The sequence below is a fragment of the Rhinoderma darwinii genome, chromosome 3 (genome assembly GCF_050947455.1).
Source record: "Rhinoderma darwinii isolate aRhiDar2 chromosome 3, aRhiDar2.hap1, whole genome shotgun sequence".
Classification (NCBI taxonomy): domain Eukaryota; kingdom Metazoa; phylum Chordata; class Amphibia; order Anura; family Rhinodermatidae; genus Rhinoderma; species Rhinoderma darwinii.
Genome location: NC_134689.1, coordinates 35692202 through 35711167, shown reverse-complemented (window position 1 = coordinate 35711167; position 18966 = coordinate 35692202). Strand labels below are relative to the sequence as shown.

At 38.9% G+C, this 18966-nt stretch overlaps 1 protein-coding gene across 4 annotated transcripts in view; it reads right to left on the bottom strand.

Moving 5' to 3' along the window:
• LOC142748885 (protocadherin gamma-C5-like) overlaps window positions 1-18328 on the bottom strand; it is a 76544-nt gene extending 58216 nt beyond the window's left edge. For 2 of the 4 annotated variants that reach the window (XR_012882328.1, XR_012882329.1), the window contains exon 1: window positions 13816-18328. Coding sequence is in view for 2 of the 4 variants with exons in the window: in XM_075856219.1 (XP_075712334.1) it covers window positions 15381-17825 (2445 nt within the window). In the remaining 2 variants the exon portion in view is untranslated. The remainder of the gene's footprint in view (window positions 1-13815) is intronic. The other 2 variants (XM_075856219.1, XM_075856218.1) reach the window with 2 other exon arrangements.
• Window positions 18329-18966: the final 638 nt, after the last annotated feature.

Below are 18966 nucleotides of genomic sequence, written 5' to 3'. Positions count from 1 at the left end.
CTGTGTGGCGCTATCTACAAGGGGGGGCTATGTGTGGCGCTATCTACAGGGGGCTGTGTGTGGCCTCTTTAATTTATTTTCTTTTAATTTATTCTTATGTTAACTACTTTATATAACTATATTGCTTGTAAAATGTAGAAATGCTTTTATGCTCGAGCTACATTAAAAAAATTGTGGGAAAAAAAAAATTACACCTCATTGATTGGTAGAGAAAGCAAACATGGTGAGGGGGAAGGAGATGTCGGGAAATAAGTTGCGGGGGGGGGGGGGGGGCAATCTGAATCTTTGCCCTGGGTGCAGGAGAATCTAGCTACACCTCTGGTTTATGTGTATCCCATGAATGAGGTTGCAAATGTTGAGAGTTTTAATTCTTCGGGTGGCCAAATGCATAAGACAACCTGTATTTCAATTGTATGGAGTAGTATAGTGTTTCATTTCAATTAAGATAAGTAAATAAATTCTACACAAATCGAATTCGGTCTGAATTTCTCCAAAGATTTGGAATTGCCTAATTCCGAATTTTTTGTGGTTCATGGCGCACAAATTTTGACAATATGGTGGCAGCCGGCACTCTGGACATTTTACGGATTAAAAAAAGAGCACATGCTTCCATATAATGCCTTGCAGGCAGCCTTCCCAAAATACACTGCGGTTATCCCTCCATCTACCTATATATGTTGCTGTTTTGACATTACTAATTCTGTCTTGGCGTTAAATAGCTTGAAAGGGGTTGGATACAGTCCTAGAAGGCATCCGAGATTCAGACATGAATATTCAGGGCAATCGGACACTTGCGATTTGTGGCAAATTTATTTGGACCGAATCGAACCTGATCTGAAATAAATTTCAGTAAATTCGCTCATCTCTATTTTCAAGTATTAGTGTTTAAAAGGGAATCTTGTATCACACATCCTAATGTATGCGTGGGAATAATATGTGACTAATACTGTTGAGACGTTTTATCATTATAGTTGTAGGAAAGCTGCCAGTCAGTGTAAGATATGTTATACAAACATTGCCTGTGCAATGAGACAAAAATATAGGGGTAGGTTAACTACTGTGTCTCTGTGTAGAATGCATTAAAAAACGCACCACATTTTGGCATAATTTGGTGCATTTAGTTTTGGACTAATTTACACCTCACTATACACTTTTAAAAAGTGTCTAGAAAGGGGTGTGGCTTAGTGGAGGGGGAATGGCTCAAAATGCACCAAAGTGCGCCAAATGAAAACTAGGCCAACCAAAAGGAAGAGAAAGCAAGATGCACCAAATATATCAAACAGTGTGTGCCATTGGGATAAATTTGGCACATCTGCACACTGCCTGGTCTAAGTTTATACTGTCTAAATAAATCTGCCCCATTATCTAAATCTTTTTATATATTGTAATTGTAAATATCATCAGAAGTTATATATTAACAGGGTTTTATTATTTTACCAATTTTTCCCTCACTGTGTGTCTGTCACAGCCATGTGTAGTGTACAGCTGCCATTCCCATTTAGAGCAGGAAATCCCTGCACAATGTGAGGCACTTTTCAGTAACCAATCTGCTCCTTGTAAGGCTAGCCTTGTGTCTCTATATGTGTGCTTCTGGCTCAACATCACCTCCACACTGAACAAGCCAGCTATAACAAAAGTGGAGATAAATGTAACGATAACTGATATAAATGATCAGTAAACACTATCTTTAACCACTTCCTGCTGTGGCCACTTTTGACCTTCCTGACAGAGCCTCATTTTTAAAATCTGACATGTTTCACTTTATGTGGTAATAACTTCGGAATTCTTTTACCTATCCAAGCGATTCTGAGATTGTTTTCTCGTGACACATTGGACTTTATGTTACTGGCAAAATTTGCTCGATGCATTCAGTATTTAATTGTGAAAACACCAACATTTTGTGAAAAATGTCCAAAATTAGCATTTTTCTAAATTTTAATGTATCTGCTTGAAATACAAGTCGTTATACCACACAAAATAGTTGCTAATTAACATTCCCCATATGTCTACTTTAGATTGGCATCATATTTTGAACATCCCTTTATTTTTCTTGGACGTTACAAGGCCTAGAACTTTAGCAGCAATTTCTCACGTTTTCAAGAAAATTTCAAAATGCTATTTTTATAGGGACCAGTTCAGTTGTGAAGTGGCTTTGAGGGCCTTATATATTACAAACCCCTAATAAGTCACCCCATTTTAAAAGCTGCACCCTCAAAGTATTCAAAACAGCATTTAGAAAGTTTCTTAACCCTTTAGGCGTTTCACTAGAATTAAAGCATTGTAGAGGTGAAATTTACAATTTTTTTTTTGCAGAAATTCATTTTTTATCTATTTGTTTTATAACACAGAAGCATTTGCCAGACAAACGCAACTCAATATTAAATGCCCACGTTTTGCAGTTTTAGGAAATATCCCACATGTGGCCCTAGTGTGCTACTGGACTGAAGTACAGGCCTCAGAAGCAAGGGAACACCTAGAGGATTTTGGGGCCTGCCTTTTATTAGGGTATATTTTAGGCACCATGTCAGGTTTGAGGAGCTCTTGCAGTTCCAAAACAGTGAAAATCCCCCAAAAGTGACCCATTTGGGGAACTACACCCCTCAAGGAAATTATCTAGGGGTATAGTGAGCATTTTGACCCCACAGGTTTATTGCAGAAATTATTGGAAGTAGGCCGTGAAAATAAAAATCTAAATTTTTTCTAAGAAAATGTAGGTTTAGCAAAAAATTATTTATTTCCACATGGATTAAAGAGAAAAAAGCACCACAGCATTTTTAAAGCAATTTCTCCCGAGTAAAACAATACCCCACATGTGGTCATGAACGGCTGTTTGGACACAATGCAGGGCTTAGAAGGGAAAGAGCACCATTTGACTTTTGTTGCTCAAATTTAGCAGGAATGGTTTGCGGAGGCCATGTTGCATTTGCAAAGCCCCTGAAGGGAAAAAACAGTGGAAACCCCCCACAAGTGACCCCATTTTGGAAACTACACCCCTTGAGGAAATTATCTAGGGGTATAGTGAGCATTTTGATCTGACAGGTTTTTTGCAGAAATTATTGGAAGTAGGCCATGAAAATTAAAATTAAAATTTTATCAAAGAAAATGTAGGTTTAGCTAATTTGTTTTCATTTCCACAAAGACTAAAGAAGAAAAAGCACACAACATTTGTAAAGCAATTTCTCCCAAGTAAAACAATACCCCACATGTGGTCATAAACGACTGTTTGGACACATGGCAGGGTTTAGAAGGGAAAGAGCGACATTTGGCTTTTGGAGCTCAAATTTAGCAGTAATGGTTTGCGGAGGCCATGTCACATTTGCAAAGCCCCTGAGGGGACAAAACAGTGGAAACCCCCCACAAGTGACCCCATTTTGGAAACTACACCCCTTGAGGAAATTATCTAGGAGTATAGTGAGCATTTTGACCCCACAGATGTTTTGAAGAAATTATTGGAAGTAGGCTGTGAAAATGAAAATCTAAATGTTTTCAAAGGAAATGTCGGTTTTGCTAATTTGTTTTAATTTCAACAAGGACTAAAGGAGAAAAAGTACCACAACGTTTGTAAAGCAAGTTCTCCCGAGTAAAAAAATACCCCATATGTGGTCAAAAAACGGTTCTTTGAACACACGATAGTGCTCAGAAGGGAAGGAGCAGCATTTGGATTTTGCAATGGTTTCTGGGCGCCATTACGCATTTACTGAGCCCCTGAAGTACTAGTTTAGTGGAAACACCCCAAAAGTGACTCCATTTGGGAAACTACACCCCTTGAGGAAATTATCTAGGAGTATATTGAGCATTTTGACCCCATAGGTGTTTTGCAGAAATTATTGGAAGTAGGCCATGAAAATGAATAATTATTTTTTTCCGAATAAGATGTAGTGTTAGATCAACATTTTTCATTTTCACAAGGAATAAAGAAGAAAAAGCACCCCAATGTTTGTAAAGTAATGTCTCCCGAGTATGGTAACCCCCATATGTATTTATAAACTGCTGTTTACATATATGGGAAGGTTCAGAAGAAAAGGAATGGTATTTGACTTTTCGAGTGTAGATTTTGCTGGAATGGTTTGCGGACGCCATGTTGCATTTGCAAAACCCTGATGTACCAAAAAAAGGTGACCCCATTTTAGAAACTACACCTGTAAAGGCATTTATCAAGGGGTGTAGTGAGAATTTAGACCCCACATGTGTTTTTCAGAAATTAATACGCAGTGGATGATGCAAAGTGAGAATTGTAGTTTTTCCACTGATCTGCCGTTTCACTGCTCAATATGTTGTGCCCAGCTTGTGCCACTGGAGAATCTTACCACATAAATTGTTAAGTGGGTTCTCACGGGTATGGTAATGCCTTACTTGTGGGTGTAAACTGTTGTTTGGGCACACTCTAGGGCTAAGAAGGGACGGACCGCCATTTAGAGCATGGATTTTGCTTGGTAGTAGTTTGTTTTGAGTTTTACATCAGGGCATAATAAAAGGTTATAATAATGGGGTAAATAATAAAATTTTCTATAGATGTGTGTTACGATGTGAAGCAATCCGTTGTGCACAGGCCGGTGTTACACTGATAAACGGTTTTCTTTCTTATCCCCCTTTTGTAACACTCTGCACCTTTTGGGGTCTTTTCCCCCTTGTAGTTTGGAAAATTTTGCTGGGAAAGTGTTGCACTGGTATAATACGGGCAAATGTCCTATGTCCGTTCCCAGTTCCTAAATACTAGGGCCCTGAAACTGATGGAATGTTCCCCTCTGGCCTGCACATCGGGATGTTTTTTCATCACGACATTACTAGTACATAACTTTTTTATTTTTCGGTTGATGGAGCTGTGTGCGGGCTCATTGTTTTGCGAGACAAGCTGTCGATTTTTCTGGTATATTTTGGGACACATACGACTTTTTGATCACTTTTTATTTCATTTTTTGGAATAGGAAATGACCAAAAATAAGCAATTCTGGAATAGTTTTTTATTGGTTTTTTTTTCGGTATTCACCGTGCGCCATAAATTACATGTTAACTTTATTCTGCTGATCGATGCGATTACGGCGATACCAAATTTAATTTGTTTTCTGTGTTACCATATTCTAAGACCAATAACTTTTTAATTTTTGCGTGGACAGGGATTATTTTTTTGCAGGATGGGTTGTCGTTTTTATTGGTACTATTTTGGAAACTTTGGTGACTTTTTGATCACTTTTTATACTATTTTTTGGGAGATGTGACCTAAAAACAAAGATTCTGGCGTTGTTTTTCATTAGTTTTGTTTTACGGCGTTCATCATGCGGGATTAATTTACATAATAGTTTTATAGTATGGGTCGGTACAGATGCGGCAATACCAATTATGTATAGTTTTTTTAATTTTTTACGTTTTTCCCAATAGGGAGGCAGTTTGGCTTTTTTTTACTTGAAACTTGTGTTTTTAGTTTTTTTACAACATTTTTATTAACTTTTTTTACTTGTCCCACTAGGGGACTTGAAGACCTAATGCTACATACGTAGTGCAGTGTTTTATAGCTGTCAGTTAGTCACTGACAGCAAGCATATGAGGACCCGCCAGGGCCGGGTCCCCATCCCCTTCCGTACAAGGCAGACAAGGAGGCCACTACTTGGCCTCTGTTTGCCATAGCAACCCAGCGATTGCGTCGCTGGGTTGCCAGTCGGGTAAAAACCTCTCTTTATTGAGCGCAGCATCTGAGGGGTTAATCGGCCAGATCGGAGAATAGCTCCAGTCCTGGCCATTACAGGAGGGTGCCAGCTGTATAATACAGCTGTAACCCTGCTGTGATGGTGCGGGCTCTGCTTCTGAGCCTGCACCATCACCGCGCACGGTTTGCGGGAACACCTTCCTCGACAACGCAGTATATATACGGCGGATGTCGCGAAGGGGTTAATGATGGTTGTCATATGTGTAAACAATCGGTTCTGACCAATGGACATTTGTTTAAGGTTGCGAACTTTCTTAAATTTTTTATGATATGTAATCCGCACAGATATCTAGACCTATTTAGTCTGTCACCAGAAATTTTCATATCAAACAAGCAGCACAGTAATATAGTGTAGCCTCACCTGAATCTAATACTTTTTTCATTTTTCAGCTGAGTGGCTCCGTTGCAGCTATAATCACTTTACTCTGTATATGCAAATAAGCTTTATGGAGCAACGAGGGCATCACCGTTGGTCCGAACAGCTTTACCTTCTATGCCCGGTCCAACCCTCCCTGCCTTCCTTCTTTGAATATACTGTACAATTCCAAATCTTTTGGGAAATCCAGACCGAATTCGATTTGTGTAGAATCAATTCACTTATCTCTGCTTGACTAAAGAGATTATCGCTGCAACGGATAGCTGCTTATGGCTCTGGTTCAAAGAAGCTTATTCCAAAAGGGGGAGCCCACTCTCTCACTTTAGCGGACTCAGGCTGTCCTTGTATTACATGGACGGCCATTCAGAAAAATGGGCACCATGTAATACTTTATTTTCCCTGTAGAGGCCATTACAGGGGAAATGTGTGGTTGTATGCCGGCGTTTGAGGAGCCCCTCTCGGACAGCTCAACCCAAAAGCTCCCTAGAGTACTACAAATAATACCATTTACAACTTCACCACCCTAGACCACAAGAATTGCTAGGTATTAACCCTTAAAACATTCTAGACCATGAAGGATGTTATCAGGAATACTATAACTAACCTATAAGCCACCATATCTAGAAATGTTTTATGTAGTACATGTAGAAGGTTGCAAAGTAAGTATAATGGAAGGCACCGAGGAGTTTAGAAACCCCATTTTAAAAATCCTGTGTTTGCTCTTAGCTTCATTACATTGGCGCTTCTACTTCACATTTTCTGTCCCCTGTTATTACAGGTATCCTTCCAGCATGCTGCATGGGGGTTATCAATTGTGACTGGAATTTTTCTATGACATGAAAGAGTCGGCCATATGCATAAATACTACGGGTGAACAGTAGTGCCGCACCATCTCTGGTGTATGCATTTGGTACCCACCAGGCATGTATATGTCAGTATAGTTTTTTTTTTATCATATAGGAAAGTGTAGCATGCTGCACATTCCTGTACAGTAGTCCACCGCAAAAAAGCAGATAAAGATGTAGCAATCTTTAACTTAACTCTTACCATGTTAAATGCACTATGGCAAGAAACTATAACTTGACTTTTTCAATGGCCTTTCAATGACTTTTGTTGTATTATATTCGTAGCGTATTCAGGTGAAGAGTACATCCTGCTGTCTTTTAAAACATTTAATCTCAGTCTGGCTATAGACATCGAAACACATAGGTCCAGCCATAATGAAGAAATATCCTGTTCGTAAAACGAATACGCAACGCAACACACATAACATCTGCGGATTTCATTGCGGAATTTTGAATCTCCATTGAAGTCAATGGAGAAATTCCGCAATAAGTCCGCAACAAGTTCGCTACAAGTCCGCAACAGCCAGTGTATGCTGCGGACACCAAATTCTGCACCGCAGCCTATGGTCCGCAGCGGAGCTTTCCGCCACGTGTGCACAAACCTAACTAAAAAGGTGTGTAAACCAATGGAAAAAATGTCCGCTGCGGATTTCCGCAGCGGACTGGCCGCAGCAGAATTCCAGAGCAATTCCGCCACGTCTGGCCATGCCCTAATACCGATCAAATCTAAGTTAGATTCGATTGGTATCAGTGTTTTACTGTGTTTTAGAGGCACACAGGAGCCGAACAATCACAGGAGGCCCGTACACACATTAGATCTTCAGTTGACTTTTATCTACTGTGCATGGCCAACCTTAATCTTTTCCTCCTAACTCTACACTATCATTTTTTATTTATTTATTTTTGTTAAAAAGGAACAACTCATTGTGATGGATACAAACTGTTTTCAAAGTGCATTCTTCTTGATCAGTTCGGTCATGATAATTTATTTTACAGGATCCAAAAAATGCAGCCTAAGCGCCGTTCACACTGACATTCTAAGGCTGGGTTCACACGTGGCGGAATTTCACTTAAATTCCGCTGCGGACCCTCCGCAGCGTTAATCCGCAGCGGAGCCGTTTCTGCATTGACTTACACTTTAATTTAGCAGTGTTCGTTTAGACGATGCGTAACATTCCGCTGCGGAGCATAGGCTGCGGAGCGGAATTTGGTGTCCGCAGCATGCTCTGTCTGTTGCGGAGCAGTGGCGGACTCATGGCGGAATTTCTCCATTGACTTCAATGGAGATTCTAAGTTCCGCAATGAAGTCCGCAGCTGTCATGCACATGTTATGTGTGCTGCGGATGCGTCTTGCTTTTTTGCCATGACATTTCTTCATTCTGGCTGGACCTATGTATTTCTAGGTCTACAGCCAGACTGAGGAAGTCAATGGGGCTCCCGTAATGACGGGAGCGTTGCTAGGAGACGTCTATAAATAGTCACTGTCCAGGGTGCTGAAAGAGTTAAGCGATCGGCAGTAACTGTTTCTGCACCCTGGACAGTGACTACCGATCACAATATACAGCAACCTGTAAAAAAATATAAGTTCATACTTACCGAGAACTCCCTGCTTCTGTCTCCAGTCCGGCCTCCCAGGATGACGTTTCAGTCTAAGTGACGGCTGCAGCCAATCACAGGCCAAGCACAGGCTGCAGCGGTCACATGGACTGGCGCGTCATCCAGGGAGGTCGGGCTGGATGCCGAAAGAGGGACGCGTCACCAAGACAACGGCCGGTAAGTATGAAATTCGTTTACTTTCACTAGGGAAAGTGCTGTCCCTTCTCTCTATCCTGCACTGATAGGGAGAAGGGAAGCACTTTTCCCGCAGTCCGCAGCAGCTAGTCCGCATCAATTTACTGCACATTTTGTGCAGATCCGCAGCAGAATCTGCAACGCAGATTCTGTGCGGCATTGATGCGGACAGTTGCGGAGGAAATCCGCCACGTGTGGTCATGCCCTAATTCCTGTTTTTTTTAACCTATCACAATTATATATGTCAAATAACAAACAAAAAATGCAGGTGTAAAGTTGCATTTATAGTGATAATTTGGAGGTTTAGGGTGTGTGTTCTCATCAGCGTTAGGTTCCGTTGATGGGTTCGGTCAGACCTTTCCGTCGGAGGAACCCACCAACGGAAAGGCAAACGCAAACCACAGCTTCCGTTTGCATTACCATTGATTTCAACGGTAATGCTTCCGTTGCAAATGGTTTCTGTTTGTCTCAGTTCTGTAAGGTTTTCATTGTTTTGGCGGCTGCGCTATTATTTGCGCAAAAAAATTTTCTACACTTATCTCTAGAATGGGGCCCTCCGACCCCTGTCCCACCTTCTCCTTCTCACTAGTCTTAGGCCACTGTCTGACGAGGTGATCGGGAGTACAGAAAAAGGCGATCTTGCTGAGCTACGCTGTTTCTGTAGTTTTTATAGAAGTGAATGGGAGTTACAGAAACAGGGCACCATACCGAGCTATGGTGTTTCCATAATTTGGGAGATACGAAAACAGTGCAGCTCACTATGCTACACTGTTTCCAGAACTCCCTTTCACTTCTGTGGGACTTCTGGAAACAGCATTGCAAAAAGTGCATGGCTATATTTGTATTCCGGCCACCTCGTAACTCAGTTGCCGGAGCACAGCAAAAGTGGCAGAAAGTAAGAGAGTTGGTTAGGGGGCCCCGCTCTAGAGATAGGTGTGGGTTTACTTTTGTAGGACCTGTATCTATCGGATGTTTATGGCCTTTCCTGTAAATATGCTATAAATGTCTAAGATGGGAAAACCCCTTTGAAGATTTCCACCAAAAGGGTAAAAATGAACATATATTGGTAAAACTTTAAAGCAGTAGTCAAAGTTTGGTAGTGATGTTTCTTTGACTTACAGAGATATTGCCATTGATCTGCTTTGTTTTGGTGGAAGGTGAGGAAGGTGACAACAGAAAATGCAGCCATACTGGTTGTCGTCTTTAAATTGGCTTCTCAGTAATTTAAGATCAATTGTAATTTTGTCACAATTTGCTGAGTTTTTACGACAACCAATATGGCTACTGTCACTTTTTCAAAAATGGCTGCCACAAATAAATAGAAAGTAAAAGAAATATAATTACCAAACTTTGACTACTGCTCTAACTTCTGACTTTTGGTAATTTTTACAGTTTTGAGGAAATCCTCTGCTGAGGAAAAATGTAATGTGGTCATAAGTGCAGTTTATCCTTGCAATGTGTCCTACACCTGGATGATGTTTTTCAGGATGACTGGTTTGGATGATGAACTATTCCAATCTTGTTATGATGCTCATTCTTTTCTTTAAAACTGTGTGATGTAAATATCCATATCCCAAGCTACATACCTGTTTCTGCAAACTTCAAAGCAAGCTGATGATGGTCAGTACTTGATGGAGAAATGAAAACTTTTTGCAGCAACTTTAGCATACCTAGCATTTCAAATACAATTTTAGAATTTATCTGAAACTAGAAACTCTGAAGATGTTTTGGGTGAAGTTTCCAGCCAACCCTTCCCAAATCCTGCCAACTTGAGGTTTCATCTGCCCAGACACCCAGTAGGAAGAACAGACCCTTGAGGTTATAGAGGCCAGAGCCATAGGTGGAATTAATAAGAAGCTGTAGGTGGGTGGTGTTTCATGATTGATGAAAAGTCCAGAGAAAGTTGAATTTTCAGCATATGTTTGATAGAGTGTTTGAGTCCAATTCAACTACAAAAACTGTTGTCCTTTCTCTTAGCTCGGTGCTAAAATCATAACTGTCCTGCAAATAACTCACAGAAAACATGCGAAATGTGAGAATCATATGTCTATGCACTTCAAAACTTTGCTATGTGTAGTAGCCTGTTCCATGGCACTCGGAGCCCAGTGCCGCAAGGACTCCATGTGCTGCCACATGCTGCTCTGTGTGCCATTTTATGTTATAGGTATTCTATCCTAGAAGCAATGCTACTAGGGAAGAATACAAAGAATTGTAAAATAAGGCATCTGCTCGAGCATGACTATTTTCACTAATGTGACATCACTGCAATTTTACAATTCTTTGTCAAGTCCCAGCATATTTCCCCTACAAGTCATATCTGAATTATCTGCCATTTTACTGTTAAAGTTGCATTAAATCGCATATTCATGTATCTTGTTTCTGATGATAACCGTGAAATTCGCCTAAGATGAGGGAGCCTGATTGTCTGTCTCAGCAGCTACATCAGGAATTTAATTTAGTGAGGAAAAAATAAAAATAAATCTATAGTGAGAAATATTATGGTTTGTCAAAGGGGTTTTCTGACCCCTACAAATTAAATTCTAAGTGGCTTCAAATGTTAAAAAAATAATAATTCTAATATACATTTTTTTTTTTTAAATTCATTGAAATCGTCGGCAATCCTGCACTGGTGATCACTAGATCATCGGCTGCTTTCTGTTTTTATAGCACAGTAATCACCATGGCGTCACCACTGCAACCAGTCATTGGCTCCTGTGATCCCGTAACAATGGCCTCTGGTGGAGCAGGTAAGCAACAAATTAAAGAAAAAGTTTATCATACCTTTTTTAAAAAAAAACAAACAAACATGTAGAGCAACTTAGAATTGTTTCTCAGTGGTTGGAAAACCCCTGTAAGCAGTTTAATTTTCCTAAAGCTGTAGAATAAGGCTAGGTTCATACTACCGTTACTATACGTTTACCTCTCTTCCGTCAGAGGAAGAGAGGATCGACAGATTAAACGGAAAGCATGATGATAATGATCACGCAGCCACGCATCATACGGGGCTGACACACGGAGCTGTTAAGTACCATTTGCGCGCACAAAATGCAGCGTTTTTTGCGTGCGCAAAACACACACGCTCGTGTAAATCCGGCCTTATGCTGATAACAGTTGAAAGTTGTCTAGAGTTTGTGCACTTTTTTTCCCCGTGGTGTGATGTTTACATCAGGTTACAGTTGTAGAAGAGAATAATTTGAACTACAAAACATCACCTTCTAGTAATTACATATCCGTGCCTCCTTATTTATTTACGCCATCTCTGTACCTCTTCACCTCCTTTCCGTTTTATTTTGATTTGGTTTATTTCTTTTCTAATATGCTACATTGCTCTATAATGTTTTGTATTGCTGTATGCTTTGTATGCCTTTAATACGTCATTACTTTAATACTGTCATGTATGGAATTGAGACAATGTAATGTACCCATTCAAGTTGCATGCATTTCCCTGCATGTTTTGTAATGTTATGCTTTTTCTTTCTGGTTTTTCAAACTAATAAAAACTATTGAACCACAAAACATCACCTTCTTATTACATAATGTACATTGTTCAATATTTTAAAATAAGGTATTTAAATATTTAAAAAAAAGTTTGTGTTCATGTTCCACCATGTTATGGAAAAATAATTCAGTTGAAATGGACATGTAATTGATTACAAGTATCATCACACAGTGTTTTTTTTTTTTTTACATCTAATGCAATTATGTCTACGGCAGTTTTTACACTGGGTCATTATTATGATAATATAACTGCAATCTGTGCCAGTGACATCATCATCAATCAATAACCCACAGTGATATCACAATTCCCTGAAGGAATCAATAGTAGAGTAGAAATATGTCTGCTTTTTTTTTCTGGAAACAGCACCACTTTTGGCCTTGTGCTGTGCCTGGTATTGCAGCTCAGCCCCATTCAAGTTATGTAATACCAGACACAACTTTTTTTTTTTCTATCTCATATAATCTCTTTAAAGTAATACACCAGATAAAAGCTTAAATTACAGCGTTTGTCCGGAATGGAGACGCTTGGCCCAGCCCGAATATATCATCTTCTGACGTCGGGATCCACAGGTTTCTTATGGCAGGCCTGTACGCTCAGGTCCCAGGCAATGTTTTTTATGACCTGTGTGGAAATTTGGAAAGAAAATTACTCACTGTAAAGTCTTTTTCTTTACAGGTTCCCGGTGATGGTCATGACAACTATTGTCTGGGACTTGAGCTTACAGAGGACCATGGAGGTGAGACTTTGGGACTGGGCTAGGGGCCTCTACTCCTGGCAATATCTGTATTTTCAGTTTCAAGGTTGTAAAATCGTTAGTTATATGATACTATACATAGTTACATAAGTTGAAAAAAGACATAGGTCCATCAGGTTCAACCTTTCTCAATAAATTACCCGTCATTCATTGCTTGATTAATTGTAACCCTCAATGTCATTCGTCAATAAATAAGCATCTAGCCTTTTTTTAAATGCTGACATAGTATCTGCCATCACTACCTCTTGGGGTAGGACATTCCATAGCTTGACCACTCTAACTGTAAAGAACCCTTTTCTATATTGATGTCTGAAACGTCTTTCTTCCACACGCAATGGGTGTCCCATTGTCCTTTGTAGAGTCCTTGAAAGGAACAGATCATGTGATAGTTCTCTGTATTGACCACACATATACTTATACATATTAATAAGATCCACTCTAAGACGTCTGTTTTCCAAGCTGAACGAGCCCAATTTTTCTAGCCTGTCATTGTAAGCGACACCTCCCATCCCATTTAATAATCTCATTGCCTGCCTTTATACCTTGAGAATGTTTGCCTGTACAGTGTATATGTGCACTTTAAGAGATGACCAGTATAATATACCTCATGTTCATATCCTTTATCCAGCTATGAAAATAAACATTTGCATCATTGTGACATAACTTATGAGCATTATCAGAAATATGTAAAACAGGATGAAAAACAATGTACCACACACTCAATTGACACAAAGTAAATATGAAAATGCTTTATTATGAATGTAAGAAAATGTAGAGCACATAAATGATTTTTTAATGACAAAAATATGCAAAATAAAGAAGAATTTCATGAAGCATGATGTCTCTTACCCCATCATATGGTCTTCAATAGATGCTTGTATGTAAATCTGGACTCACTAAAAACTTTACAAACAAGTCTGGGTCTGTGAGAACAGACCGAAATACATGACAATGTACTTCTGAACGCCTTGTTGATTACATTGTAATTATGGCGTTTTTGCTGGTGTGTTTTCCTCAAAAGTCTCTTTCTTATCCAATACAGTACCAACTTTAATAAGGCACTCTAAAAAGTGCTGCAGGTTAATAGATAGAAGATAAGGACACATCAGTCAGTCTGTTGCTTAATCAAGATCCAAAAACCCAACAAGGTCTGGTGGACTTTCATCCTTCTTAGTTTCAAGAAGTTTGTTAAGTACAATATTCCAGATTGACAATCCGCAGTGAAAGTCTAATTCTAGATCACATCTTGACAAGTTTCATTGTCCATAAAGAACATATTTAGCAGTCAGGCTTGACACAAATGACTATGAGCTGTGAAATATCATTGCCTGGAGAATTCCTGGGGCTGATCACATGTAATTGTTACCTAAATATTTATTATGGATGATTGCAGAACATATTTTATTTGAAGAAGATATGCAGGATAAAGTCCCTAAACTACTGCTTTTGTAGGGATCAGAATGATATAAAAGGACATATTATCCTACAATAATATCACAACTAGTCCCATCTGCAGTGATTAAATAGACTAAGTTACTTATTACTTTAATAGAGGTTTTATTAAATTAAATTCTGGGATTTTATATCTTCTGAAGAGATTAAATACATTTTGGCCTGTACATTTTTTATTTACTGTACAGGACTCAATGTGAGTTGCTCAAACTATAAAAATTATCCTTGTCTTACATTTGTTTGGTAAATTTAACCTAGTAACCTCCATTAGTCTAATCTCGATTGGTAGTTAAAAAAAAATGTTAACGTTACTCTTACTTTATCTGAGGTGTCCCAAAAAAGGTGTCCTTAGTTTTGTTTTAGGCACTTTGATCCTACAGCAGAATATCTGGAATGCATTCAAAGATTCAACCTCGACCATAAATTACATCTTGTCTCATACACAATCTTTATGTTAAGCTGTACCCTTCATACCTATATTAAAATGATTAAAACACTGTATACATTCTGCGTTCTCTCGTCATTTGTATAAACTTAACAACACCTAAATACCTAGATATTAAAATGAAACTTGTTTTATAGTTATTCATATTAATCTGCACTTGAGATGCAGAATTGAAAAATCTAATGTCAATCTAAAGGCCTTAATGTCTCCTGAGAACATGATTTTGTCATCCAAATTAAATTAAAGCTATAGCAGCTTTTAATTTCAGTCATGTTGGTGATAATTTAAAAATTTATTTGATTAAAAGTGGATTTCTCCTTTCAATGTCAATGTAGTAATGTTTTACTGTCTTTCATAAAGTGGACACTATGGCATAATGACCTTTGATGATAAAAATGGCTGTATATATGTTCACCACACTGCTCACAGATGCCATGAAAGATGAAATATAGAAAACTTAATGACATTCATCTTGTTTGACTTTGGTTTCAAGTAATGGCAAATACTGGGAGCTCACCTCATTGGAAGCAATGGAGAAGTTAGGATCTGGAACCAGTATTCCCGGGGAAGAGGAGCTAGCAGTGACATGAGGTGGCCTCATAAACATAAACTCACTAATATCTGAGACTGGGGAGAAGCATGTTCTGACCCTTCGATTTGATGGGATATTTCCAGCACAATCCACTCGGACCCCTATTATGGTATTACAGAGGCTTGGGTGTAGCTGAAATGTTCCATGGAGCTTGGATCCTGCTACCACCGCTTTCTTTTGATTTTGCCGACAACAGAGAGGGAAATTCTTGTTCTCGCATTTGTGAATTTTAATTCCAAGAGCTGCCAAACCAATTAGTGAGATGACGGAAATCACAATCAAACAGACAATCAGATACAAGGTGAGACTAGAAATATTCCTTTTTTTAGAATGGTCTTTTACACCCTGGGAAACTTCTAGGTCCTTGTCTTCTAGGGTCATCATTACTGTTACGGAGGTTGATAAACATGGTTCTCCAGAATCTTTCACAAGTAGAAGGAGCTCATGTACATTAGGATCCACATCTTGAATTGCACGTTTAGTTCTTATTTCACCAGTTCTCATAACAATGCTGAACAGGGTAGGATCTGTTGCTTCAAGTAAGTTGTAGGAAAGCCATGCATTCCGTCCTGAATCATGGTCTACAGCAGATATCTTGCTTACCATAACATTTGGCCCAGTAGAACGTGGAATCTTACACTGGGCAACAGAATTGGCTCCAATTACAGGAAATACAACTACTGGAGAATTATCATTTTGATCCAAAACGAAAACATGTACAACGGTCTTATTTCTAAGAGGTGGAGAGCCAGCATCAGAAACTTCTATCTGGAACTGGAAGTAGTTAATTCTTTCATAATCGAGAGGAAACTTAAGGTAGACCTGTCCATTTTCTGAATTGATGTATATATGAGATGAACTAGCATAGTCCTCCTTAGGGTTTTGTAATATGGCATAAGAGAGACGTGAATTCTGGTCCAAGTCTGGGTCCGTAGCAGAAACAGTACAAAGTAACTCACCAGCTTTGTTATTTTCTTCCACAAAGACTTCATAAACCGGTTCAACAAACTGAGGCGTGTTATCGTTCACATCAGAAACTGAAACAGATATAACTTTCACAGTGGAAAGAGGAGGGTTCCCCATATCCTTTGCAGTAATGGTTATTTGGTATTCAGAAACACTTTCTCGGTCTAAGTTATCACTTGTAATCAAGGAAAACTGGTGCTCAAAATCCTCCCTTACGGTGAAGGGAAGATTTTTGTCTACTTGGCACTGTACTCTACCATTGTCACCATGATCTTTGTCTTTTATAGTGATTACAGCAACTACTGTCCCAGATGGTGAGTCTTCTGGAACTGAACTAGAAAATGCACTTATAGTCATTTCAGGAGTATTGTCATTTACGTCAATAATGTGGACAATTACACTGCAATGCTCTTCCATAATGGGACTACCTTTATCTCTAGCTTCAATATCAATCTCATAAACAGAAATCTCTTCAAAATCTAAATTTCCAAGCACTCGGATTTCTCCAGTTTCTGAATTAAGCTGAAAAATATTGCTTAAGGCTTCTGAATTGTGGCTGCTAAAAAAGTATTCAATTTCTCCATTAGGGCCTTCATCTAAATCTGTGGCATTAAGTTTTATGACTAGAGAGTTTTTGGGGGCATTTTCTTTTAGCTGGACATTATAAGAAGGTTGATCAAATGCTGGGTGATTATCATTGGCATCTAGGACAATAATTGTGATCTGCATGGTGCTCGATCTACATGGTACTCCACCATCCTCTGCTTTGAGTACTAGATGGTGGACTGCTGTCTGCTCCCTATCTAGAGCCTTTTCTAGAACTAACTCTGGAAATTTGCTACCATCAGTGCGTTTTTTAACAATGAGAGCAAAATTTTCACTTGGGCTAAGATGGTATTCCTGCAATGCATTAGAGCCTATATCTGGATCCTGTGCATTTGGAATTAAAAACCTAGCACCAGGGGAAGCCAACTCATTTATTTTTAAAGTCAGCTCTTCACTCTGAAATCGGGGGGAATTATCATTTATATCTAATATCTCAACCTCAATCCTGTACACTTCCACTGGATTCTCTATAGCAAATTTTAGATTTAAAATACATGTAATACTCTGTCCACAAAGAAGCTCTCTATCTATTCTGTCATTCACCAATATGGCTCCATTGTTTACATTTATAGAGAAATATTGGGAATCGGAATCAGAAAGTACCTGGAGATTAGCAGCTACTAGTTTTGCCACATCTGTTCCAAGATCCTTAGCGATATTCCCAACAATTTCACCCCTGTTCAGCTCCTCAGGGATAGAATATCGGAACTGTGCATATGTAAGGTTTACAAGCAGCCACAAAGGAAAGAGATGCAGAATTCCTACTTGCAAAACACGGTAACCTGCTGGATGAATCATTGCAGAAAAGCCTTGTCTGAAAGCCGTCTCTTTTTCCCCTCAGCACATCTTGAATACAGAGCAGCTAATCCTTTGGAAAAAAAAGAATGATGCAGTCAAGGTTGTTTTGTAATTTCTTTTTCCATCAGACAGAGAGGCTAAGGTAAAATCTAGCTGGCAACAGAAGGGAAACGAAGGAGGAGCAAGCACATAGCAGCCATTGAATTGTATGCAGCACTGCATTGGCTCGAGATATGTTTTAGTATATCCAATCACCGACTGGAAAAATATTTTCTACGTATTAAAATAAGTTACGGACGTTCCAGGAAAGCAAATTCAAATTTCAATGTTCCTTATTGCGAATGTAACACGATTTGATTATATTCTGCAAAAAGAATTCATGAAACATTGTGAAATTCATGTCAGAATGAATTGTAGTTTAACCTTTTGTATGCCGACAGCAGACATGCCTTGTTTGAAAGGGGTGTGGAAGGCATAGCGCCATCATTGATCGGAAACATTTCTTAGATATAATATTATCTGTTAAGCAGTATATACATGCATGCTAGTGACAAATAAAAATCTTTCAGCTACAGACGGAAGGCAGGAGCTGGGAATGGAATGAGATGGCTTCATAATTTATCATGTGTTTTGGAAACAGGAGAAAACATTACTCCCACAACACAATCTGCCTTTCCAATGCAGGCAGCTTATTAAAATAACATTGTAATAACTTTCCAAGTGTCAGCCATTCAACAGACTCTCTTATAAATGACTAATATCTGCTCTTCACTTGCTAGCAGCTTGTCAACACAATGCACAAGGAGTAAACAAGACATATGGAACATTTCCATGTAAAAGTCACACATTCACCAATTTTCAATTAATTTATCAGCAATTTACAATGAACTTTCTGCTCTTACAGTTTCTAATTTGGATGAACAATCTTAGAATCATCTATCCTTCCATATTTCTGCATATTACAATGGCATAAAGCTCTAAATACAATCAATCTAAAATGTCATATAGTCCATATAGCACCGACATATTCTGCAGTGTTGTACAGAGAGTGGACTCACATCAATAGAGAGCCTTACCACTCAGCCCAGCAACATTATAGAACAATACTAAAATCTGTAAGCTAGACCAAATAGCATTATAT